Source organism: Aquarana catesbeiana, linkage group LG13 (assembly GCF_042186555.1).
Source record: "Aquarana catesbeiana isolate 2022-GZ linkage group LG13, ASM4218655v1, whole genome shotgun sequence".
In the NCBI taxonomy this organism is placed as follows: Eukaryota; Metazoa; Chordata; class Amphibia; order Anura; family Ranidae; genus Aquarana; species Aquarana catesbeiana.
Window position 1 is genome coordinate 48,095,468 of NC_133336.1, and position 27,104 is coordinate 48,122,571.

A 27,104-nucleotide genomic window follows, 5' to 3' on the forward strand; every position below is an offset into this window, starting at 1 on the left:
CATGTTGGAGAAGGACAGAAGGATTATAGGTGTGCGCAGGAGGTATGCCAGGTGTGCCCTAATCCATATGTGCGGCGCAGATTCCACCTAGTGCCCAGGCTTTTGCCCGTATTGCCAACCCCTCCGCCCTGCAGTGCTGCTGGCTTCCCTCCTCTCCTTCCGGCTGCTGCAGGGGATGTTTCAGTTTGGAGAGTCCCCTTCCTTTTCTAAATTAACACAGTGAACACACTCACTGTGTTCATTCATAACTGAAGCATAGTGAACAATGTTTACTATGCTTCAGTTGTGAATGAACAGGAAGCCGCTAAGCATAGAGCACTTCCCATTCATTCACTGCCCCATGCAGCTGAGGCTGCAGAGAAAGGCAAGTGTGTTTGAGCTTTGGGGTGCACACCCTAATGCAATAGGCTGCGCACACCTATGAGAAGGATATATTTTAAAATCTCCCCTTTCCTTTGCAGTAATGAGATGCAACATGGCAAGGCTGCTTCAAAATAAAAGGAGTTTCATCTCTTGCAGTGACAGTAAAGGGCTGAGGGTACGGGATGGGTTATCTGGGGTTTTCCTGAAACTTTAGCACAAACATTTTTGCACTGTTCCCTTCATTGGTTCGCCTCTAGATCGGATAATTCGGGGCCAGCAGTGGGCCCCGCCAGAATTCTACTGGGAAACGTTAATTTTAATCAAACAGAGCAGCGCAGGGAGCCTCCTGCCTCATTAGCGTTTAGCTGTACTAATTTCAGGACTACTGAGAGGCTGCAGCTTAAAGTTCCTCAAACAAAGGATCAAAGAAGGCCTCTCCAGGAGCTCTCTACTAGGAAAGACAGTGGCCCTTGGACACGAGGGAGCTAGAGGGGCTAGTTAAAGCCTCCGTGCCAAATTCTCCGTAAATGGACATTTCACACAGCGTCCCTTGGCTCCAGCCGCAAGAGTAAATAGCTTGCTTCCTGTTGAACGGCACAGAGGCTGCTAAAGTCATCTGAATTTTATACTGTAGTCTAATCAGTGACGCCATGCACAGCTGGAATTCTATATCCTAAACATTGCACATCAGCCAATCAGAAGTCATCCGGCACTCATTTAGTTGGAACAGCCCCTGTCCACACTATTTCTTATACATAACCATGTGTTTTTTTTCTGTTTTATTGTAAATGTGTCATTTTTAGTTTGGTTTATTGTCCTTCCACTGTGTTGTGGGTTGTAGTTGTGTTATCTGGCCAGTCATGTTCTATATGCCATGTTTTTGGCAGGGTAGAAAGCCCAATGAACAAACTACATGGGCAATGTCATTCCATGCCCTCTCCCACTTGCAGCGATCCTTGTGATTATTGTCCTACTGTGACCATTTTCACCAAGACTGAAAGTGAGGGGAAAATCCAAATTTCTGAGACATCACAGGAACACTGGGATCGTAGAGCAATGCCATTTCACACATCAGTCATATCATCTCATCCATGATGGTCTGGCCTGCCCTCTCCATTTTTCTGCAGTCAGAGTAGATGTTCCTAGACAGAGGAGGCTGGCTGTTATGCACAAAAATGCACTAAAAAAGGCTTGTACATGTATTTTCAATGAATTTCCATTGATGTCTATGGGGCTAAAAAACACACCAAGAGAAGAACCTGGGCCTGTTCTTGTTCAATAGGTTTTTAGTACTAAAGAGAAAGAGGGGAAGCCCCAATGAGTTACCTCCAGGGACAATTATACATTTTAGTCCCCATCACAAGTGAGTGCCATCATCAGGTCTGTTATAATTACAGATGTTGCACATACACCACTGAACTATAAAACAATACATAAGTATCTTGGAAATATGATTTTAAGGGTAAAATGAGAGTTCATGCCAAGACCTAATGTAGGTGGATAGGCCATCTAGCATCCTTTCTTTAATGCGCCAAGGGGTTAATAAGCTAAAAATATAGAAAAGCAGAGAAACAAAAAAAAAAAAAAAAGAGAAAGAACAAAAGAAAAGAAGAAGGTGGTAACAAAAAGGGGGTCAGGGGGTTAAGATCCCTCCTATCACAAGCCTTCCAAGTATCCACATTGCTCAAAGGTGTAATGCCCTTTGATCTGGTTGGGAGTAGGAAGACCTAAAGAAGAGAGGACACATTAGCCTAGCGCATCATCCCAATATCACATTTAATAATACTCCAACATAATTGTACTTATAAACATTGTGATATTAAAGCGCATCAGAGTAAGCATTAGCATCAAATTTGCTCGATTCATTGCACACGCTCCTCAGCTTGGACGGACACCACCTGGATCCTAGCTAGCTTACGTGTTTCAAGGGTAGCACCCTCAGTGCTATGTGCAGAGTTTGGCTCTGAGGAAGTGGACGCTACCCTCAAAACATGTAATCCAGCTAGGATCCAAGTGGTGTTCTTCTACGCTAAGGAGCACATGCAGTGGATTGAGCAACTCTGATGCTGATGCGTACTCTGATGGGCTTTGATATCACAGTTTTTGTGAGTACAATTATGTTGGAGTATTAATAAAGGTGATATTGGGATAACGTGCTAGGCTGGTGCACTTTCTCTTCTTTGTGTTTTCTATAGTACGCTACTGGGGCATCCCCATTCCTGAGAGGGCAGCAAAACGTAATGTATCCTCATCTTCCGCTAAGAAGCGGATAGGAGTTAAAAATTGGTGTTTGACAATTACTCTCATGTGCAGAAGGTTTTGCTTTGTAGGAGTAGGAAGATTATGTAGACCAGATTTTGAGGAGTTTCTCAGAACCTGCACCTTTATAAAAGTTGCACTGCAGCATGCTGCATTGGTGCCAATGGGCACCATACAGAATAATATGATCTCTATTGTTATGCATTGCAGTGTGATGGCAGAAACATCACAATTCGCAAGTGTGAACAGGGACTTATACATAATTAAACAAGTCCCAGCCAATCATTACACCAGACCAACTGGGAACATTGCAATATGCAGAAGACTAGAGCAACCAAAAATGATTTGGAGCTAGGGACGGTTGGGCACATGGGCATAAAAACTTTATATTGCCTAACTCAATATGTTTTAAGTTCATCTAATTCATTTTATAAAATTATTTAGATTTCTAAAGCACATTTCTCCCTGAGGATGCAAAGCGTTTTATCAGCTGCTGGGGTAGGTGGTGAGGCAGCCATCTTGGGAGCGCTCAGTAAAATATAAAGGGATCAGTTTTAGACAGGATCCAAATAACCTACTATCATGACATTGGAGTGTGGGAGAAAGTTGGAGTACCCAAGGGAAACCCATGCAAGCACACAGAAAATGCAAACTCCATGTGTCCCGACTGGAACTCAAATCAAGGATCCAGTGCTGCAAGGTAAAAGTGCTAACCACTATGTCACTGTGAACTAAAATCAAAACTTTTCATTTTGAATAGAGCCATGATAAATCCCATCAGTTTTTCATTTTTACTGTATGTGTCCCATGGGGGAGATTCCCATTTACTTCCTGTTCTACGGTGAGTGGGAAATCATCTCTTCAACCGTTTTCACTGCAACAAGTGTTCCTATTGGAAAACCCCTCTATTCCTGTTCCCATAACTCAAAAATGTGGATTTTTTTCCCCTCACGTTCAGTCTTGGGGACAATGGTCACAGTAGGACAAAGATATTTAACCTCCCGAGTAGGGATGAGCTTCGAGTTCGAGTCGAACTCATGTTCGACTCGAACATTGGCTGTTCGCAAGTTCACCGAACAGCGAACAATTTGGGGTGTTCGCGGCAAATTCGAATGCCGCGGAACACCATTTAAAAATCTATGGGAGAAATCAAAAGTGCTAATTTTAAAGGCTAATATGCAAGTTATTGTCATAAAAAGTGTTTGGGGACCTGGGTCCTGCCCCAGGGGACATGGATCAATGCAAAAAAAAGTTTTAAAAACGGCCGTTTTTTCAGGAGCAGTGATTTTAATAATGCTTAAAGTCAAACAATAAAAGTGTAATATCCCTTTAAATTTCGTACCTGGGGGGTGTCTATAGTGTGCCTGTAAAGGGGCGCATGTTTCCTGTGTTTAGAACAGTCTGACAGCAAAATGACATTTTGAAGGAAAAAAACTCATTTAAAACTACCCGCGGCTATTGCATTGCCGACAATACACATAGAAGTTCATTGATAAAAACGGCATGGGAATTCCCCAAAGGGGAACCCCGAACCAAAATTTAAAAAAAAAAATGACGTGGGGTTCCCCCTAAATTCCATACCAGACCCTTCAGGTCTGGTATGGATTTTAAGGGGAACCCCGCGCCAAAAAAAAAAAAAAAAACGGCGTGGGGTCCCCCCAAAAATCCATACCAGACCCTTATCCGAGCACGCAACCTGGCAGGCCGCAGGAAAAGAGGGGGGGACGAGAGTGCGGCCCCCCCTCCCTCCTGAACCGTACCAGGCCACATGCCCTCAACATTGGGAGGGTGCTTTGGGGTAGCCCCCCAAAACACCTTGTCCCCATGTTGATGAGGACAAGGGCCTCATCCCCACAACCCTGGCCGGTGGTTGTGGGGGTCTGCGGGCGGGGGGCTTATCGGAATCTGGAAGCCCCCTTTAACAAGGTGACCCCCAGATCCCGGCCCCCCCCCCTGTGTGAAATGGTAAGGGGGTACATAAGTACCCCTACCATTTCACGAAAAAAGTGTCAAAAATGTTAAAAATGACAAGAGACAGTTTTTGACAATTCCTTTATTTAAATGCTTCTTCTTTCTTCTATCTTCCTTCATCTTCTGGTTCTTCTGGCTCTTCTGGTTCTTCCTCCGGCGTTCTCGTCCAGCATCTCCTCCGCGGCGTCTTCTATCTTCTTCTCCTCGGGCCGCTCCGCACCCATGGCATGGGGGGGAGGCTCCCGCTCTTCTCTTCTTCTTTTCTTCTCTTCTTCATTTTCTTCTCCGGGCCGCTCCGCAATCCATGCTGGCATGGAGGGAGGCTCCCGCTGTGTGACGGCGCTCCTCGTCTGACAGTTCTTAAATAACGGGGGGGCGGGGCCACCCGGTGACCCCGCCCCCTCTGACGCACGGTGACTTGACGGGACTTCCCTGTGACGTCACGGGGAATGCCACAGGGAAGTCCCGTCAAGTCACCGTGCGTCAGAGGGGGGCGGGGTCACCGGGTGGCCCCGCCCCCCCGTTATTTAAGAACTGTCAGACGAGGAGCGCCGTCACACAGCGGGAGCCTCCCTCCATGCCAGCATGGATTGCGGAGCGGCCCGGAGAAGAAAAGAAGAAGAGAAGAGCGGGAGCCTCCCCCCCATGCCATGGGTGCGGAGCGGCCCGAGGAGAAGAAGATAGAAGACGCCGCGGAGGAGATGCTGGACGAGAACGCCGGAGGAAGAACCAGAAGAGCCAGAAGAACCAGAAGAACCAGAAGATGAAGGAAGATAGAAGAAAGAAGAAGCATTTAAATAAAGGAATTGTCAAAAACTGTCTCTTGTCATTTTTAACATTTTTGACACTTTTTTCGTGAAATGGTAGGGGTACTTATGTACCCCCTTACCATTTCACACAGGGGGGGGGCCGGAATCTGGGGGTCACCTTGTTAAAGGGGGCTTCCAGATTCCGATAAGCCCCCCGCCCGCAGACCCCCACAACCACCGGCCAGGGTTGTGGGGATGAGGCCCTTGTCCTCATCAACATGGGGACAAGGTGTTTTGGGGGGCTACCCCAAAGCACCCTCCCAATGTTGAGGGCATGTGGCCTGGTACGGTTCAGGAGGGAGGGGGGGCCGCACTCTCGTCCCCCCCTCTTTTCCTGCGGCCTGCCAGGTTGCGTGCTCGGATAAGGGTCTGGTATGGATTTTTGGGGGGACCCCACGCCGTTTTTTTTTTTTTTGGCGCGGGGTTCCCCTTAAAATCCATACCAGACCTGAAGGGTCTGGTATGGAATTTAGGGGGAACCCCACGTCATTTTTTTTTTTTAATTTTGGCCGGGGTTCCCCTTAATATCCATACCAGACCTGAAGGGCCTGGTATGGAATTTAGGGGGACCCCCACGTCATTTTTTTTTTAATTTTGGTTCGGGGTTCCCCTTTGGGGAATTCCCATGCCGTTTTTATCAATGAACTTCTATGTGTATTGTCGGGAATGCAATAGCCGCGGGTAGTTTTAAATGAGTTTTTTCCTTCAAAATGTCATTTTGCTGTCAGACTGTTCTAAACACAGGAAACATGCGCCCCTTTACAGGCATACTATAGACACCCCCCAGGTACGAAATTTAAAGGGATATTACACTTTTATTGTTTGACTTTAAGCATTATTAAAATCACTGCTCCTGAAAAAACGGCCGTTTTTAAAACTTTTTTTTGCATTGATCCATGTCCCCTGGGGCAGGACCCAGGTCCCCAAACACTTTTTATGACAATAACTTGCATATAAGCCTTTAAAATTAGCACTTTTGATTATTCATGTTCGTGTCCCATAGACTTTAACGGTGTTCGCATGTTCGAACAAACTTTTTTCCTGTTCGCATGTTCTGGTGCGAACCGAACAGGGGGGTGTTCGGCTCATCCCTACTCCCGAGCCAAAACACAGACTACAAAAAAATAAAAAAAATTTGCAAGAGGTTCTAAAATGTGCCTGCTTTTTCCGTTTTGGCGTTAGATACCCCATATAAATATGCTTAAGTATATGACCCTAATGTGCATCCCATAAAAAGATGTCTACTACCTAAATAACCTATTGAGAAACCTGAGCAAGTCGGCTTAATCACAGAGTAACTGGATGCAGAGATGGCTGTGGGGTGACGTCATACACATGAAACCTCGTCCTATACGTACGTTACGTCCAAACACCGGGACTTCCTCAGTAGGGGTTACTCTGTCATTGTACATGAGAGACAGGCAATCTACCGTTAGCACTGCCTATAATGCCATGTTTGTAAGTTTAAACATTGTATTTTTGATAATAAATGTGAAATTTTAAACGAAGAGCACTAGGTCTGTGTGCTTTTTCTTACTGCGTGCATGATGTGGGGATTGGAATTTTATCAACCCATCCATCTGAATAAGAGGCAGAGGATACAGCAGCTGTTTTCTTCATCCCCAGAAAAAATAGGTGGTGAGACCCACTGCTAATGCAGGGCTCATGATAGTAAGGTGAGAGGCTTATCTACAAGGGTGGTGGATTCACGTTTCGTATTAATGTGTCACAGTGGTGATTGAAGTGGAATCAAGTTGGATATTGCTTTTTCTGGATTTTTTCTTTTTGATTTTTTTTCGTATGTTCAACAATTTTTTTTATACAATATTTATTGCACATATTTGTATATTGTGTTTACTATTTTAAGAGTTGCGCTGCATAATTTTTTGGTATTTAAAAGATTTTACAAGCTAGACGGAAAGTCTTTTATACAATAGTCTGATTTCAGCTGGGTGGCAGCACTTCCCACCCCTTGACATTCTCCAAACACAGATCTGTAACTAAAATCTGGAAAAGCCACCAGCAGCCATACACACACAACATTGTGTGCTCCATATGTGTCTAAAACCCACAAGAGGATTCTCTGATTTGGTCATTGTGCGTGCAGCTGTGTCTTCATCTCATGGTAATGCAGTTCTAAGCACTGCCATGTCTTCTTTTACAAGCCTGTTTTATTTAAACAACTGTCCGCAAACCATTTTCTCTTCAAGAACACATGCCACATTCCCGCAGCTAGAAAGACTTCTTTTAATTAGTTTGGAAAGGAGAAAAAAAAAAAAAAAAAGTCTTGAACAAATAAACATTAAATCTGTTATTATCATTCATGGTCGCCCCCAAAGGAGAATGCACACTTGATCCTAGTAGGGGGTACAATTACTCTTCCAGGAACAAACACATGGAGGAAAATGTCTAATGAGCTTACAAAAAAAAAAAAAAAAGAGAAGAAGAGCAAATCCTTCAGAGTTCCCCAGCTCCAGTCTGTTCAATACATAGTGAACAAGATGGATGCTGCTAGCAGGGCATGCTGGGAGTTTGCGGATCCTCACAGAGATTCCAGGCCAGGAAAAGCATTAAAAATTAATTAAAAACGGTAGTCTACGGCACTTAAGGTTTGTCAAGAGGATTGGCCTTCTAGGCAAACACATGTACTTAAGAGAGTAAAAAGATCTGAAGCTGGAGACGAGCCATTTACAGCTGAGTCAACAAGAGGGTATTACCGTTTGCAAAGGGTCAATGAAAATGATTCAATTCCCGAAGGTCATTAAGAAAAAATAAATAAATAAAAAAAGTCTCCCCTGTCCGCTAAATAACCTGCGCAGTTTTAGTGCATGGAAAGAGAAACATTTCAGTGGCCCTGAACAGGAAAATCCCAGGAGCTAGATAGAAAGGTTCCTCAAAAATGACTTATGGCTTCTAACTTTACGTAGAAACCAACAGTGGTCGTCAACTTAGGAATTATAGGGAGCCCCAACTGTGACATCAAAGGGCACACATAATGCTCAGTAGATGTAACGCTACAGAGGACTGTCAGACTGCAGACCTATTAGAGAAAATGATGGTCCGACATTAAGGACCTGCTAGAGGTTTGGTTGGAGACATTGCTGCAGAAAAAAACTCTCCTTTCGGCCCCACATCAAATCACTTTCCAAAGCTTGCCGCCTCAACCTCCGCAACATCTCTAAACTACATCCCTTTCTAACCAATGAAACCACAAAGCTCCTGATTCACTCCCTGGTTATCTCTCACCTCAACTACTGCAACTCCCTCCTCATTGGCTTACCTTTAAATAGACTATCCCCCCTTCAGTCCATCATTAATGCTGCTGCCAGACTCATCCACCTTACAAACCGCTCAGTGTCTGCTACCCCTCTCTGCCAATCCCTCCATTGGCTGCCACTCACCCAACAAATTAAATTCAAAATACTAACAATAAGTTACACAGCCATTTACAACTCTGCACCCAGCTACATCACTAGCCTAATCTCAAAATACTAACCTAATCGCCATCTCCGTTCCTCCCAAGACCTCCTGCTCTCTAGCTCCCTCATCACCTCCTCCCATATCCGCCTCCAGGACTTCTCCCGAGCCTCGCCCATCCTCTGGAACTCCCTACCCCAATCTGTCAGACTATCTCCAAATTTATCCACCTTTAGGCGATCCCTGAAAACTTTCCTCTTCAGAGAAGCCTACCCTGCCTCCATCTAACAACTGCACCATTTTCTCCATTAGCTGATCCCCCACAGCTATTACCCTTTTGTATAACTTGACCCTCCCTCCTAGATTGTAAGCTGTAACGAGCAGGGCCCTCTGATTCCTCCTGCATTAAATTGTATTGTAATTGTACTGTCTGCCCTCATGTTGTAAAGCGCTGCGTAAACTGTCGACGCTATATAAATCCTGTATAATAATAATAATAACAACTAGTAGAGATAACTGATATTACTCCTTTACAAATCAATGCTTCCACTACAATAATAGACTCTTGGGGTCCAAGGGCTAGAAGATAAGTATCAAAGGGCCACATGTTAAGCACCAGGATTATGCAGCCTTGCCTATGGAAGCCCATGTTTTCAGTTAACCTGTCTTTTTCCCCCCATTCAGGACAACCAACCGGTCCCCTTTACAGCATATTTTCTTTTTACTAATATCACCCCCCCTTCCCATTTGCCCCACTCACTAAAGTTTTTGGAAATGAGGAGAGCACGCGACTGTGTTCTTCCTCCAACTATGCAGTGCACAGCACCTGAGCAACCAACAGGAAGGACCAATTCCAGAGGAAGGGTCAAAGCCTTGTGTAGGGGAAGGATCAAAGCTCACATTTGCTGATCCTCCTCTCCAAGAGAGAATAACTGGGCAAAGTTTGGGCACAAGCCAAGGCATGCAGTCAGATCTGTACATGTATGGATTGGATGGGGAAAAGCAGATCAGGGGCTATGTAGGCGAACGTATGTTCTCCAGGAATAGAACATTACATCCATTATTTTCACCTCTGATAAGCCTCTGAAAACATTTTTATCCATATCCTATTTCTAAAACAAAGATATAATAACAAACAATGGAAAATGATCATCACACAATGACTAGCTGTATCACATCTGCAGGAAGTCTTCCATACTTGTTCTGCCAACAAACTGTGCATACATAGTCAACCCTGAGAATGTACTAGTCTGCAACTGTCTATACCTAAAAACCATGCAGTCATTATAGAGAAATAAATTACATTTTATTAAACAAGGACATCAGTTTAATCTAATCTCACTAATTGTAGACACCAACCTTTGACACAAATTTAAAAAAAGACTTCATGGAATTTCAAAGTGGTATTTACAAATGATTTGGCCTTTGTGAATCCCTAGATTTTCGGGTAGTTCAGGTGCAGCATCCAGCCCCGCTCCCAGCAGCCTATAACGGACTGAAATACACAACTGACATTGTACCAAGTGGTACTCACGTTTGATGTGTTCCAGGCATGCATCCTTGAATGCATATGCCCAAAACAAGAGTCGCACTCAGTAGTATTCAGCCACGGCATTTTTCAGCCTGTCAGATTTTGACAGGTTGCTGGCAGCGGGGCTGGACACTCGAAAACGCCAAAGCACTAGTGTACACGAGACCCAATTTAGCAAATGCACTTATAAGAGGCGACTCTAAGCTCCATCACTCACCTTATTAGAGGGTTCTGCATGGCGTGTCACCTCCTCGTATGCCCCCACATTGTCCCAGGTTACCAAGAAAACATTTGTAGGAGAAAACGCAGCTTGTGGGAATCCTCTCTCGACCTGCCTGGCCACAGTGCTAAGAATCTCTGGGGAATTGTCCTGCCGGTAGTATATCTTGCCTTTTCCGTTGCTCGTGTCTATATCAGACAAGAATGGGGCGATCACCGGGAAGTCGGTGGGAAAGCCATCATCCACGTACTGCGTTTCCCGGGGAAAATCTTGGGTAGAAATAATGCCGTTGGTCCCTACCTGGAGAGAAGACAGAATAGAGATTTAAATCAGCAGAATTCATTTTTTATTACAGGTACTTAGGTATAGCGCCATCAATTTCCACAGTGCATTACATATACTGTATATTATACATTCACATCAGTAAATTGACCAACATTTGAGATTATTCTACTGTCAACTTTGATAACTACAGACCACAGGTATAATCTATACACTCTCCATTGGCCACAATCGGAGGTTTAGCTTCTGACAGTAATTGTATAATTGCATATGTTATCCTACATTGCGTTAAGGCAGTCCATTTTTTATAAATGGGCTGCCAATTCACCCCAATGGGTGAAAAAAACATGCATGACCCTTTAACAATGCATTGCACCAGTACAAAGGGTATATGTGCTGTGATGCATTGGGGAGCCATTCAGGACAAACGACTCTAACGGAGCACAAATAGGATAGGTGCCTTGCCTTGTGTTAAAGCATGTGTAGTACCCACTGCCACATGCAAAAGTGTCTAACAAAAGGCTTTGGTTTGACATAAACTTTAATATCTGTATAGAGTTGACAACATTTCTGTTTCTTTTGTAGAGTTCTCAGACATTGAGTATGAACATTGCTAAAGAAATATATATATTCTAGACCAGTGGGTCTCAACCTTAGTGAGACCAGGGCCTGGTAAATCCTTACAAATTACAAAACCTCCACTGACCCAACAGTAAAAATAAAAAAAAAAATTTTTTTTAAATCACACAATAAAAGTTTTGGATCGGTATGGAGCTTCTGGAGGGGGTTATGGGGATTCTGCAGCAGACTTGTTGGCACTGTAAGAGATGAGGTTTCTGGAGACAGCTAGGGTCAACTGCGGGGGATGTGGTCTTTATAGACAGCTGGAGGTCTCTCCAGGAGGCTTTTCAGGGGCACAGTGGGAGATCAGAGTGCACTGCAAGGACTAATTGGCAGTGTGGGACATTGTTGGGGACTGGGGATACTCTATCGGGGGCTGGAGGCTCTGCAACAAGCTGGGGGCATTGTCGGAGGTTGAGGGGCACTGCAGACCACTATGGGAGATCAGAGTGCACTGCAGGGACTGATTGGCAGCGTGGGACACTATTGGGGGCTGGGGATACTCTAAGCGAAGCTGGAGGCTCTGCAACATTGTGGGAGGCTGAGGGACACTACAGACCACTATGTGAGGTTGGGTGGCACGGTGGGAAATCAGGGGATCAGCAGCTCGCTGGAGGCTCAGAAGGAAGGAGGCCACGGCCCGGCAGCAGGCCACAACCCAGTGGTTGAGAACCAACTTGCACAAGATTTATAAAATGTTCTTCATTCCCTCTCAAGGATACCTCCTATTTAGGGCAATTGGAACTGTACTGCTACAGCCAAAAAATCCAGTGCCTCTTTGGCATGACAGCAACAGGTACACTTTAATTCCTCACAGCTGGGACTGTCCGCTGAGAGGCTTCAGACATGATGGATGATTTCCAGAGATTGTACGCTATTCAGGTCAAACAGCTGTTCTGTGCATTACATGCATACCCGGGACAATGTGAATGTTGTACCAGATCACATCCCTCGGTGAGGAGTGGAACAAACGAGAATTGGAAGCAGCTTTTACATACTTCACAAAGCACACCAACTGTCATCTAATACAGCATGACGAGGCGGTGCAAAAAGGAGTAATCACGTGCAAAGTGCAGAAATCCAGAGAACCAACTAGATTGCAAATTTCCAAAGATTTGTTAATATATTTTTTTTTTTTTTTTTTTATAAGATTAGCCATACAGCAGATGAAGCATTGCAGTGGTAAAATAAAATTATGTCACAGGAGACGCCATCAAGTCCTGGCAAGACCCTGCAGCATTGTAGAACCAAGGGTGACCCTTCAGCACTATTGTAGACACCAGGTCACAACCAAAGTGATGTGATCCTATTCTGTCTACCATGATGATCTGTTTCTTCTCCGCCTCCTGAAAGGAGAAGCACCTAGAAGTGCAGACCATTAAAACAAAAATGTATTTAACCAGAAAATTGGCCACTCACATTTAAAACAGTTAAAAAGGCTCATTACTGATAAACAGGGACATTAAATCGGTCATCTCACTAAGGGAAAATGTCACAAGATCCCATGCATGCAGCTGTCATGGCCAAGGAAAACAGGCCGTGAAACATCCAACATCCAGAAGTGAGGGCTGGAATGCACCGTGGACCGGAGAGTTAGCGTGATGACGTCACTGGAAAGAGAGCAGTGCTTTTTCGGGCATGCGCGCTTATTTCTCAAGCCCCCTGATAAGATCAGTCTACTCCTTAGGTTATAGGTATCGGCTACTTTAGGGGTTGATTTACTAAAGGCAAATAAATAGACTATGCACTCTGCAAGTGTAGTTGCTCGAGATTGAACCAAAATGCATTTTCTTTAAAACTGTCCTTGCATGTGATTGAGTACTCTTTGTAAAGTGAATCTTTATCTCATTTACTAAGCTCTGGAGCAATTGCACTTGCAAAGTGCACAGTCTGTTGACTTTAGTAAATCAACCACAAAGTGTACCTGAAGCCAAACCTCCCCCCCCCCCCCCCCCCCATATTCGGAATAGGGGGAAATAGTAAGGAATGAAAAATGTCAGGTTTTTTTTTCTGCCATCTGCACCCATTAGCGAGATTCCACTCCCTGTTCTGTGGGCAACAGAAAGCAAGAGAAAGTTCAGAAGGGGGAGATGTCCACATAGATGTCACCAAGACAAGTGCCGCCAATGGAAGATTTTCAATCTAATCCTGTTCTGGTGAAAACTTAAAAGGTTGGATTTCCCATCACTTTCAGCCCTGGTGACAGGGGTCAATATGACAAATAGAGAGGGTGAAATTAAATAAACGGGAAAGCAGACAGCAATGAAAACTTGACAGGGGTTCTAATCCCTCTCCACTTTATCCAAAGCTAAAAAAAAAAGATAAGGCTTGGCTTAGGTCCCTTTCACACTTGCTAATTGGGCCATTTGCGATTACCTGCGGGAGACTCAGCGGGATTCCCACCAACAAAAGAGTATGTGGTATGCCTGGCAGTACAGCTGGTAAGTTCTCTTGCCAGCCAATGCCGGAATATGGTCCAGAGGTGAGAGAGCAAAAAAAAAAAAAATCAACCCAACTTTTAACTACAGCAAGTGACATTCAGTAGCTGATTGGGTAATCTTGTCACAGCCAGGGTGGATAAAAATCAATGATTTAAAAAAATTATTATATATATATATATATATATATATATAGATATATATATATATATATATATATATATATATCTATATATCTATCCGCTGGGACTTGCAACCCGATTTGACAGTTGAAAAATCGCACGACAAGTCGCCACCCTATTTGTGCCTAAGGAACCGTTCAAATTGGTGCGTCTCCGACTTGCACCGATCTGAAAAAAGGTTCCTGCACCATTTTTGGCGATTTCATGTGCGACTTGCATTGACATTGGTGCAAGAAATCCCACAGATGTCAGCAAGCCACACATGAAATTGCACTGAGTCTGACTGGTGGCTTTGAAATCGCACTGAAGAAGTGTTCCCAAAGCCTCATTCGTTGTGAACCGGGGCTAAATGAGATATCAGGGGGTCCATTCGATGCTTGGTGTCTCCCCTGCAGCTGCCGCGAGTGTGTGTAAAAGTGATCGCTGCCACCGACACAAGCCTTACGTTGGTGGCAGCAAAATGGTTATCTCCCTTCAAGGCCTCATGCACACTGGATGTTATAAAAAAGCCAGTAGAGTCAGTTGTAGAAAGCTGTAGCTGTAGAATGCGTTATCAGTGCTATTTAAACAAAATTCTACTCCCACAAAAACGTATGGCTCAAAAACGCTGATAAACGCAGAATACCTGCATTTTTTAAGCTTTTTTCAAGGTTAGAGCGTTTTTACAGCTGAAAAACTCCCCTCAAAACCCACTAGTTCTGGGGGGGGGTTCCCAGCTAGAAAAACGCCCATGCCAAAAACTGCTGATAACAGCCTCTGTGTGTGCATGGACAGACAGGATAACATGATGGGGAGTTTATTGGCCACAGAAAAAAACATCTGAAGCCAAAAACAGTCGCTGTAAAAATGTCCAGTGTGCATGAGGCCTAAAGGTTGTAAACACTGGAGGCATTTCCTTGGCTTAGCGATCATGTGATGTGTGGTCGAGGGTCACAGTGATCGGGATCCAATCCTACCAGCTCCCAGTCGTTGCTTTGTGACCGTTATCTGTCGGTGACAGTGGGGTCACAGTACTTGAGCCACGCGATTGAGAATATTCCCAGCACAAACCAGCTGTATGCATGTACAAGGCTCACCTCTGTGCTGCCACATATACTACTACCAAAAGTATTGGGACACCTGCCTTTACACGCACATGAACTTTAATGACATCCCAGTCTTAGTCTGTAGGATTCAATATTGCGTTGAATGTTTGATCATTCTTCCAGAAGCACATTTGTGAGGTCAGTCACTGATGTTGGACAAGAAGGCCTGGATCGCAGTCTCCACTCTAATTCATCCCAAAGGGGTTTTATCAGGTTGAGGTCAGGACTCTGTGCAGGCCACTCAAGTTCCTCCACCCCACTCGCTCATCCATGTCTTTATGGACCTTGCTTTGTGCACTGATCCAAATCATTTGGTGGAGGGGGGATTATGGTGTGGGGTTGTTTTGCCTGGGTTGGGCTTGGCCCCTTAGTTCCAGTGAAGGGAACTCTTAAAGCGGCGTTCCACTCGTTTGTAAGTTTATTAAAAGTCAGCAGCTACAAAAAGTGTAGCTGTTGACTTTTAATAAACAGACACTCACCTGTCCCACGGTCCAGCGAGGGGGCCGCCCGATGCTTCGCTCCTCCCCCCCTCCTCCCTGCGGCGTCTGCATTGTAAGTGTGGGCGCCCAGCTGTGACAGCTTGCGGCTTCACAGCCGTGCACGCACTGTACATGGGTGAGTCGTGCTGCACTCTGTCAGTGGCCGGGCAATCTTCTGGGACATGCCCCAGAAGATTGCAGGGAGGGAGGGGTCGCATAGGGGGATTGGAGATGCCACCTAGGTGGCCAGGCGACCAGACCTAGAAGTGGGAGCTGGGTACCTATCAAAACTAGGTACCCGCCCCCCCCCCCCCCCCCCCAAAAAAAAAGTCTCATGCCAATTGTGGCATGTCAGGGGGCGAGGGGTACTTAAAGCGGAAGTTACACATTTGGGTGAATCTCTGCCTTAAGGGGTCAGCAAACCAACACATTTTGGACAATTTCATGCTCCCAACTTTGTGGGAAAAGTTTGGGGATGGGAATTCCTGTTCCAACATGACTGCACACCAGTGCACAAAGTCCATAAAGACATGGATGAGAGAGTTTGGGGTGGAGGAACTTGACTGGCCTGCACAGAGTCCTGACTGCAACTCGATAGAACACCTTTGGGATGATGTAAAGCACAGACTTAAAGCCAGGCCTTCTTGTCCACATCGCTTCTGGAAGATTGGTCAAACATTCCCATAGACACACTCCTAAACCTTGTGGACAGCCTTTCCTAGAAGAGTTGAGGCTGTTATAGCTGCAAAGGGTGGACCAACTCAATACTGAACCCTACAGACTAAGACTGGAATGCCTTTAAGCCTAGGTTCACTTTGGTCCCATTTGGCATGCGATTTGACATGTCAAATCAGCAGCTATTGCCGGTGTTCTATTGATATGTGCCCTCCATCGAAAAGTGCCCACGCATGCGCAAGACGAAGCCGCACTCCAGCTGATTTGCTGATCAGCTGGAGTGACGTGACCATGGTGCATGCACACATCACAGGAGACATTTTTTGATGGGAGAGGGAATTTCACGGACACAATTGAAAGCTATTCACAGAGCGGAGGGGGACACCGTAGTTGTTACATTATAACTCGCTGTTGAAGGGCGGGTTCTGTCTGTGTTGCAACCGGCCCTTAGACACAGGCAACAGGCACTGATCAAGACACTAAAGCAACCATGCAACGCTGGCAAAAGGCGACCTTGAGCAGACTGAAACCCCGCCCCCCAACAGCGAGGCACAATAAGAGAACCACGGTGTCCCTCCGCTCTGTGAATAGCTTTTAATAATGTCCGTCACATTCTCTCTCCTGACGAAAAATGCCTCCTCTGATGGGCGCATGCGCCATGGTCACGTCACTCCAGCTCATCGCCGAATCAGCTGGAGTGTGGCTCCGTCCTGCGCATGCGCAGCACTTTTCGAAGGAGGGTACATATCGATAGAATACCGGCAATAGCACCGTTCGAATCTGTGCAACGCAACTTTGCGGCGCCGCACCAATTCCCAAAAGTAGTTCCTGCACTACTTCAGGCGACTTCGGGTGTAATTTCGATAGACATCTGTGCACGAACCCGCACAGATGTCTGTCAAATCACCCCCGAAGTCGGAGTGCATTGCCGGGTTGAAATCGTGCGAGTTCAGCTGAACTCGCACGATTTCTAACCCGCAGCAATGTGAACCAGGGCTCAAGCTCATGTGCATGTAGGCAGGTGTAATGGAAATTTGTAAGTTCTGTATTGTATTCTATTTTGTATGTATTGCACACAGCACTAATAATGTTTTCATTACATGTTTGCATTCTTTCAAGTCCTGATTAGAATTAGCCTGCCTATGTTACGCCCCTTGTTACCATAAGACCCCTTTCACACCAAGGCGCTTCAAAAACACCCTAAAACACCTTAGCGTTATTACAGCGTTTTGGGGCGTTAGCGGTAAAATTAACGGAACACTGCAGGCGTTTTAACAGCGTTTTTCAAGCGTTATTGAAGCATGTGTTATTGATGCTATCTTTCTGCTTGCATGTTTATCCTTTGTGAGATCATGTAAAACAAGCAGTGTCTTGTAAAGTAACAAGCAGTGTCTTGTTTTACTTCAAATCTTCATTTTTCTGGGATTAATTCTTTTTTTTGGCACTTTAATTTTGTTTTTTTGGCACTTTGATGGTCTGTTTAATCATTCTGACCTTCCCACAAGTTCAGTCCTGTTGTTGTAGATCTCTCTTTTCTGCTTGCAATGTTTACCTTTTTGTGAGATCATGTGAATTTTCTACAGCTCAGGGCGGATTATAGGCGCTATTTAGGCGTTTTTACAGCGTTTTCAATTCATTTCAATGGAGAGGGGCATTTTTGAAGTGCTTTTTTCAACGCCCAAAAGCTGCTCCAAAGATGCTGCTTACAGGACTTTTCTCAACGCCCCGCCAGCGCAGCGCCTCAGTGTGAAAGGGTCCATTGAGATGCATGGGGAGCGTTTTATGAGCGTTTTAATAGCGTTATTTTTAGTGCTAAAATGCAGCAAAAATGCCTTGGTGTGAAAGGGGTCTAAGGCCCCTTTCACACTGGGGCAGTAGGGGGCGTCGGCGGTAAAACAGCGCTATATTTAGCGCTGTCTTACCGCGGTATTCGGCCATTAGCGGTGCGGTTTTAACCCCCCCGCTGGCGTCCGAAAAAGGGTTAAAACCCCTCGTATAGCGCCACTATAGCCGCGGTATTACCGCGGTACAGCCGCGCTGTCCCATTGATTTCAATGGGCAGGAGCGGTGAATACACCGCTCCTTCACCGCTCCAAAGAAGCGGCTGACAGGAGATTTTTTCTTCTCCTGCCAGCGCACCGCTTCAGTGTGAAAGCCCTCGGGCTTTCACACTGAACAAACAGCGGAGGCTGTTTAGGGGCGGTTTGCAGGTGCTATTTTTAGCGCAATAACGCCTGCAAACTGCCCCAGTGTGAAAGGGGTCTAAAAGTACAATTGTAATATTAATGCGATACCTACGTAATCATGCGTATAAAAACCTTCAATTGCGTCATAATAAAGCAGAACAGTTATTTGGAAAGATAGTCCCAATACTTTTGGTAACAGTGTATATGCATATGGCTTGCAAGAAGGGGTTAAAGAAGGGCAGGCAGAAGCAATAAACTGTGGTGGATGTTTACATGTATTCTGGTGTAGAAGATCACGATTTTTGCATATTAATATCCTCTGGAGGTTAAAAAAAACTAAGATAACATTGTTACAAAAGTCAAATCTGCTCTGCTGTCAGAAACTACAAGAATGTTTTTGGCTTTTCTTAAAAACAGCAAAAAGTTCTTGTAGAAAGTCATCAAGCAGAAAATCGCAGATGTTGTTGCAGTGATTAGCGAGGGCTCTGGAGTGCCATGACCAGGGAGGACACACTGTACTCTTGTTACAGGCCAAGAGGAACCGTCTGTAAGGCAGCTGGAGGGAGAGAGAGGGAGAGAGAGAGACCCGCTGAATTCAGTCCTATTCTGCGCCGCGCTTGACATTGCAAAGCAGCAAACAGAGACTTAAAGCAAGAACAACCACAATTACAGCTATAAACCCAAAAACAAATATTTTATATATTGCAGCTCAGTGATCCATAAACATTGTGGCTGCATTCAATTTTTTTACCAAGTGGTCCTGCCAGTAACACACTTCTTGTCTTAAAGTGATACTAAAGCTTAGAGCTGCACGATTCTGGCCAAAATGAGAATCACAATTTTTTTGTTAAAAAAAAAAAAAAAATAGATGACGATTCTCGCACTATTCTCGCGGCGTAAAATCTTTCACATTATACAAAAAAAAAAAAAATGGGCTAACTTTACTGGTTAGATTTTTTTTTTTTTTTTAATTAAAGTAATTTTTTCAAAAAAAATTGCATTTGAAAGACTGCTGCGCAAATACAGTGTGACGTAAAATATTGCAACAACCACCATTTTATTCTCTAGGGTGTCTACTAAAATATATATATATATATATATATATATATATATATATATATATATATATATATATATATATATATATATATATATATATATATATATAAAAATGTGTGGGGGTTCTAAGTAATTTCCTAGCAAAAAAAAAAGATTTTAACTTGAAACCAACAAACGTCAAAAAAAAAAGTTTAGTGTTTAAGTGGTTAAACTTTTTTCACTTACACAGGAAGTCTATTCAGTTGACAAATTGTTACAATGTTTTTATTTAAGTTTAACTGATAAAGAATGTTTTGTTTCTTGGCAGACTGCCCAGTTTTTTTCTTCCTTTCCTTTGATGGCTGTGGCTTCAGAAGAGCAGAGAGAATTCTTTGCATAGAAAGAATTGTGAAACACTTTAGTCAAGATCGCAATAACGATTCTTGACGATTAATTGAGCAGCTCTACTAAAGCTTTGTTTTGTTTTTTTTAAAAACTACAATCATATCATACTTACCTCCACTGTGCAGCTCGTTTTGCACAGAGTGGCCCCAATCATCCTCTTCTGAGGTCCCCGGGTGGCTCTCACGGCTCCTCCCTGCATTAGATAACCCCCTAGGATAAGCGCTCTCCCGAGGGGGTTACCTTGCGGGTGTGCTCCCGAGTCATTCATTCGCAGTCATAGAAGCCAGATGTATGACTCGGCCCCGCCCCCCAGGTCAATGGATTTGATTGACAGCAGCAGGAGCCAATGGCTGCATTGCTATCAATCTCTCCAATCAAAGCCGGGACTCTGGAGAGAAGGACTGCGCATCCCCGCTGAAAAAGATGAAGGGGCTAAAGTAAGTAAACAGGGGGGGGGGGGGCAGGGGGGCCAGTCACTGCCAGGTGTTTTTTCACCTTAATGCATAGGATGCATTAAGGTGAAAAAACACGAACCTTTAAACCCCTTTTTAAGGTGATATTAAAGTTTTGGGAGTTTTTTTTTTTGTTTAAGAATAACAAACATGTTATACTTGCCTGTTCTGTGCAGTTGGTTTTGCACAGAATGGCCCTCCTCCTCCTCTTCTTGGATCCCTCTTCTGTGCTCCTGGCCCCTCCCTCCTGCTGAGTGCCCCCACATTAAGCAGTTTGCTATAGGGGCACCCATGCCGAGCTGCTGCTCTGTGTGTCCATTCAGACATGGAGCCGCGGCTTGGCCCCGCCCCTTCTCTATCCTCATTGGCTAACTGACTTTGATTGACAGCAGTGGAAGCCAATGGCACCTGCTGCTGTGTCTCAGCCAATCAGGAGGGATAGTCCTGGGTCCTGGACAGCCGAGGCTCTTGTGCAACATTGCTGGATCTAGAGGGTTTCAGGTAAGTATTCTGCACACAGAAGGTTTTTTAATCTTAATGCATAGAATGCAATAAGATGAAAAAAAAAAAACCTCCTGCCTTTAGAACCACTTTCACTGCCCAAACATACACAGCCATAGGTGTGCACAGACTATGACATTAAGGTGTGGACCTTTCTCTGCAGCCTCAGCTGCACAGGACAGTGAATGAATGGGAAGTGCTCTGTGCTGAGTGGCTTCCTGTTCATTCACAAACAAGCATAGTAAACACAGTTTACTATGCTACAGTTATGAATGAACACAGTGAATGAGTGTGTTCACTGTATTCATTTGGAAAAGTTAGGAGCTGGTGAATTATATATTGACAAGCCCTTTCCCCCACTCTCCATCTTGAAATATTCCCCACAGCAACTAAGAGGAGAGAAGAGGAGGGAAGTAGCAGAACTGGGGTGGGGTGGGGGTGGGGTTCCTGGGCAGTAAGGGGAATTGGCACCACACAGAGTGATTAGGGTGTGCCCAGCAGCCCAGGCACACCTCCTGCACATGCCTATGCGTGGGCAGTAGGGGAAATCGGGACCACACAGAGTGATTAGGGTGTGCACAGGCACACCTGGCACACCCCCTGCACACACCTATGCATACAGCATTTTCCATATAGGCTGCAATATAAACAGATTCCTCCATTCAAGCTACACAGTGTGGATGGGGGAATTTCCTGCTGAGGATATTGTATTTTGACTGCGGGTCTTAACAGATGTCAAAATACCCAAACAGCCTCTGCATTTGATTGGATGGAGCCGCTGTTCAGCCAAAGATTTCCCACCTGGCTACTTTGACGTTTCAATTGAGGGATGTCGCCAGGCGAGAGGCGGCTGATAGGGCCACCTAATGATTGAATATCAGATAGTTCATCAGGGACAAGACGAGATCCGCACAGTGTATGGCCAGTTTTAGGGAGACTCGTTTATATATGGAAGAGCAACAAAGACACCTTTGGACAGCAGCATTTTCAGTCTGGGGAGGAGGGGGGGGGGGGGGGGGGTTGTGTTAGATTTAGATTAATTTATCTACTAAGATAAATGGTAACAAAAAGGCAAAACTTTTTTTTTTTCTAATTTTGAATAGAGGAAGGGAGGGTTATAACCCCTGTCAGTTTTTTTTTTTTGCCATCTGTGTCCCCATAGGGGAGAGTGCGCAATCATTTTTGCCTGTCGCGTTTCAGGCAGCCCATTGATTTCAAAGGGTCTCCTTAGAAGCAAAAAGAAATGCATTACCATTTTTTTCAATTCAATTACTTGATACCATGGCGCTTTGATGTTTTGTGCGCAGCATCATCTTGTGCCCATTCCTGCAACCCACAAATGTCAACCTATCTCAAAGCAGGACAGACAACCTAAAAGGCCGATCTGTCCGTGGTAAGTGGTTTCTCTCAACCCTCTAACTGCCACTTTTACTGGACACTTTGGTCTGTGAAAGTTGGAAAAAAAAACAACAGACTTACTGGTCAGATCACCAGGTAAAAAAAAAAAGAAAAAAGAAAACTAATGCAGCCATCACATCTAAAACCTGGTAAGCTGCAATAAATTACATTTTTGATATTGGGTTTAATATCACTTTAATAAAACTGTGTAAACAAAGACAAAATGCTGAACATCCAGAAAAATAGATTGAGGTTTTACATACACGTTATGGCCGACATTAAAGGATAAGATGAATCGATCCAACTCAGAAGCGGGTTTTGGATTTCATGGAAACCTCAAGACCCCGAAATATAATGACAACAATCTGTCCACATTACAGGACAGCCATGCCTTGTGTCACCGCAGACACCCCCCCCCCCCCCCCCCCATGGTCAGCCATGTACACATTGGCCCTTTTTCCACGACCAAAATTCCTTTCCCAGCCCGTAATGCATTTTCTGCCCAGTTTAAAAAGCAAAGTAAAAGCAGCAAGCAATTCAGTGACAACATAGAGCGTCTTTGTGTGTGCGGAGATGCAGAAGGCAGAGGCCGTCCCCGCTGGATTGGAATTCATATGGCTAGAAGTATAGACACATGTAATTACTATACACCCCCCCCCCTTCCCATCCCCCGTCATACTACCGCACTGGCTGGCTGATTACATGCATACATTTACATACCTGCCTTAAAGAAAAAAAAAAAGTGGCACAAGCACTGAACAATCATGTATTTAAAAAAAAATGCTAGCAGTGTTTTCCACTTGCAATGTGCCTGTGAACCTGCTAGAAAGTTTGGATACTACAGGAGATTCAGAACAGCACATCCTCCTTGCACACCAGAGACCTCTTCTCTTAGAAGAGTGTCCAATTACTATCTGTGCTGGTCCAGCTCCTCTCCTCATCCTTTATATATCTGCCGGGGGGGGGGGCTGAAGGGGAATGCTGTAGACTGTCACTGATGACTTTGAGGCTGCTGACATTTTTGGTATTTACCAAAACAAATTCAAGCTATAGATAAATAATGGATATGGGCTGATAGTGCACACTCTCAGGTTTAATTTGAGGGTATGTACATCCAAATCGGAGGAAGGGTTTAGGAATTTCAACTCCTCGGAATAGCCATCCCCCTTTTTCAAGGGACCAAAAGTAATTGGACAATTGAATCAAAAGCGGTTTCATGGCCAGGTGTGGGCTACTCCATTATTTCTTCATAAATTAAGTAAAAGGTCTGGAGTTGATTCCAAGTGTTGTATTTGCATTTGGAATCTATTGCTGTGAACCTGCATCATGCGTTCAAAGGAGCTGTCCATGCAAGTGAAACAGGCCATTGTAAGGCTTCAAAAACAAAACAAATCCATCAGAGAGATTGCAGCAACATTAGGAGTGGCCAAATCAATAGTTTGGTACATTCTGAGGAAAGAAGAACGCACTGGTGAGCTCAGTGACATAAAAAGGCCTGGATGTCCATTCCACGGAAGACAACAGTGGTGGATGATCAAAGAATTCTCTCTATGGGAAAGAAAAACCCATTCACAACATCCAGACAAGTAAAGGACACTCTCCAGGAGGTTGACATATCATTGTCAAAGTCTACAATCAAGAGAAGACTTCAGAAGAGCAAATACAGAGGGTTCACCACAAGGTGCAAACCATTCACAAGCCTGAAGAATAGAAAAGCCTGATTAGACTTTACCAAAAAAAAAAAAAAAAAAAAAACAACCATCTAAAAACAGCCAGACGAGTTCTGTAAAAGCATTCTTTGGACGGATGAAACTAAGATAAATCTGTACCAGAGTGACAGGAAGAAAAAAAATGATGATGGGACAGAAAACACTGCATGGAAACGCGCAAATACGCATGAAAAAACGCCTGAAAAATGATCCAAACTGCTACACTCAGGTGTGAATGGGGTCTTATGCTGCATACACACGACCGGACTTTCCGGCAGAAAAGGTCCGACGGAATCATTCCGTCGGACATTCCGATCGTGTGTGGGCTTCATCTGACTTTTTCTTTCTAAAATGTTGAAAGACCTAGAAATAGAACATGTTTCTAATTTTTCCGACAGAATCAGTTCCTATCGGGAAAACCGCTCGTCTGTATTCTATTCCGACAGACCAAAAACGACGCAAGGGCAGCTATTGGCTACTGGCTATTGAACTTCCTTTTTCTAGTCCTGCCGTACGTCATCACGTTCTAAAAGTGTGATCGTGAGTAGGCAAGTCCGTTTCAGCGGAAATCCGTCGGAAAGACCGTCTGAGTCTATTCTGACGGGAAGTCCGGTCGCTTGTACGTGGCATTAGAGATATACTCTCAGCCCAGATTCCGCCAAATGCAGCAAAGTTGATTGGACGGCGCTTCACAGTACAGATGGACAATGATCCAAAACACACTGCAAAAGCCTGGCAAAGAATCAGAAAGGAGGAAACCCAGTCTTTGCCTGAAGTCTGGAACCCATGGACATTACCAGTCATTGCCAGTAAAGGATTCTCAACAAAATATGAAAAAAAAAATGAACATTATATTTATGAGTATATTCATTTGTCCAATTACATTTGAGCCCCTTAAAAATCTGGAGACTGTGTATAAAAATTGTTGCAGCTCCTAAAAATTGTACTTGATATTTATGTTCAATCCCTTGAATTAAAGCTGAAAGTCTACACTTCAAATTCATTTGGATTGTTTTGTTATAATTTTATTCTGGTGGCGTACGGAGCCAAAAGTATGAAAATTGTGCTTGTGTCCAAATATATATGGTCCGAACTGTATGTATTCCCATTCCAAAAAGTTTCCAAATTTACTCATTTACCAGAGCCAAGACAAAGCCAAGTGGTGTCATTCACCCAAAATGAATCGTCCACAGGGCAGGAAAATACAGATACACAGTGAGTGAAACCTCTTGTTATGAGATGACGGTGAGCAGTGGAGACTACCTAAGAGAATATTGTCCTCATTGGAGACTCAAAAAGAATGCTGGATGGGCGCTCCCCTAAAATTGAAACACTTTGGGAGAGCGTTGATTTAAAAAAAAAAGAGGAATTCCAGGTATGAATATTGTATACAGAATTACATTGTTCTATTTTAGACCTGTAACTATGCATGTACCATACCTGGCCCATGTTGAAAACGGGAAGTCACTAAAGTAGACACGGCTACTCCAGTAATCTCCACTAGCTTCCAGGTCCCATGCCCGAGTGGCTGGCCCAGTGGCGGCCCGTAATGCAGGGTGCAGGGGCATCAACCCCCTATCCATGCGTCCAGATTCCTAATCTAGATGTATTTTTTTTGTTTTTTGAAGCATGTGATTAGAGCCAGAGGCTCCAATAGGCTTCAAAAAAAGGGTGGGCTTGGGGCACAGTGAGCCCACCCAGCTGTGTGACAGTAGGGAATTAATATTCAATCTTTTTTTTTTTTTTTTGTTTTTTTTAATGGTGCCAATCGGTCATTTCACCTAAGCATCCACCATTATTCAAGGTTTAAGGCGACAGTATCTCACAAAAGTGAGTACACCCCTCACATTTTTGTAAATATTTTATTATATCTTTTCATGTGACAACACTGAAGAAATGACACTTTGCTACAATGTAAAGTAGTGAGTGTACAGCTTATATAACAGTGTAAATTTGCTGCCCCCTCAGAATAACTCAACACACAGCCATTAATGTCTAAACCGCTGGCAACAAAAGTGAGTACACCCCTAAGTGAAAATGTCCAAATTGGGCCCAATTAGCCATTTTCCCTCCCCAGTGTCATGTAACTCAACAGTGTTACAAGGTCTCAGGTGTGAATGGGGAGCAGGTGTGTTAAATTTGTTCAACATGGCACCTCATGGCAAAGAACTCTGAGGATCGGATAAAAAAAATTGTTGTTCTACATAAAGATGGCCTAGGCTAAGAAGATTGGCAAGTCCCTGAAACTGAGTGCAGCATGGTGGCTAAGACCATACAGTGGTTTAAAAGGCAGGTTCCACTCAGAACAGGCCTCACCATGGTCGACCAAAGAAGTTGAGTGCACGTGCTCAGCATCACATCCAGAGGTTGTGTTTAAGAAATAGACATACGAGTGCTGCCAGCATTGCTGCAGAGGTTGAAAGGGGGGGGGGGGGGGGGGTCAGCCTGTCAGTGCTCAGACCATACGCTGCACACTGCATCAAAATTGGTCTGCATGGCTGTCGTCCCAGAAGGAAGCCTCTTCTAAAGATATACACAAGAAAGAACACAAACAGTTTTCTGAAGTGCTGCCGGCACTGGCGAGCTACAGTTTATTGAGGGAACCATGAATGCCAACATGTACTGTGATATACTGAAGCAGAGCATGATCTCCTGCCTTCGGAGACTGCGCCGCAGGGCAGTATTCCAACATGATAACGACAAACACACCTCCATAATGACCACTGCTAAAGAAGTTAAGGGTAAATATGATGGACTGGCCAAGCGTGTCATTGTCTCCAGACCTAAATTCTATTATTGACCATCCTCAAAACGGAAGGTGGAGGAGCGCAGGGTTTCTAACATCCACCAGCTCCGTGATGTCGTCATGGAGGAGTGGAAGAGGACTCCAGTGGCAACCTGTGAAGCTCTGGTGACCTTTATGCCCAAGAGGGTTAAGGCAGTGCTGGAAAATAATGGTGACCACATAAAATATTGACACTTTGGTCCAATTTGGACATTTTCACTTAGGGGTGTACTCACTTTTCTTGCCAGCGGTTTAGACATTAATGGCTGTGTGTTGAGTTATTTTGAGGGGACAGAAA

At 44.4% G+C, this 27,104-nt stretch overlaps 1 protein-coding gene across 1 annotated transcript in view; it reads right to left on the reverse strand.

The window, feature by feature from the left end:
- The window catches only part of NID2 (nidogen 2), a 119,906-nt gene that overhangs the window by 86,687 nt on the left and 6,115 nt on the right, over positions 1 to 27,104 (reverse strand). Inside the window, 1 exon segment of the mRNA XM_073609210.1 lies at positions 10,568 to 10,870. Within this exon segment, the coding sequence (XP_073465311.1) occupies positions 10,568 to 10,870 (303 nt within the window).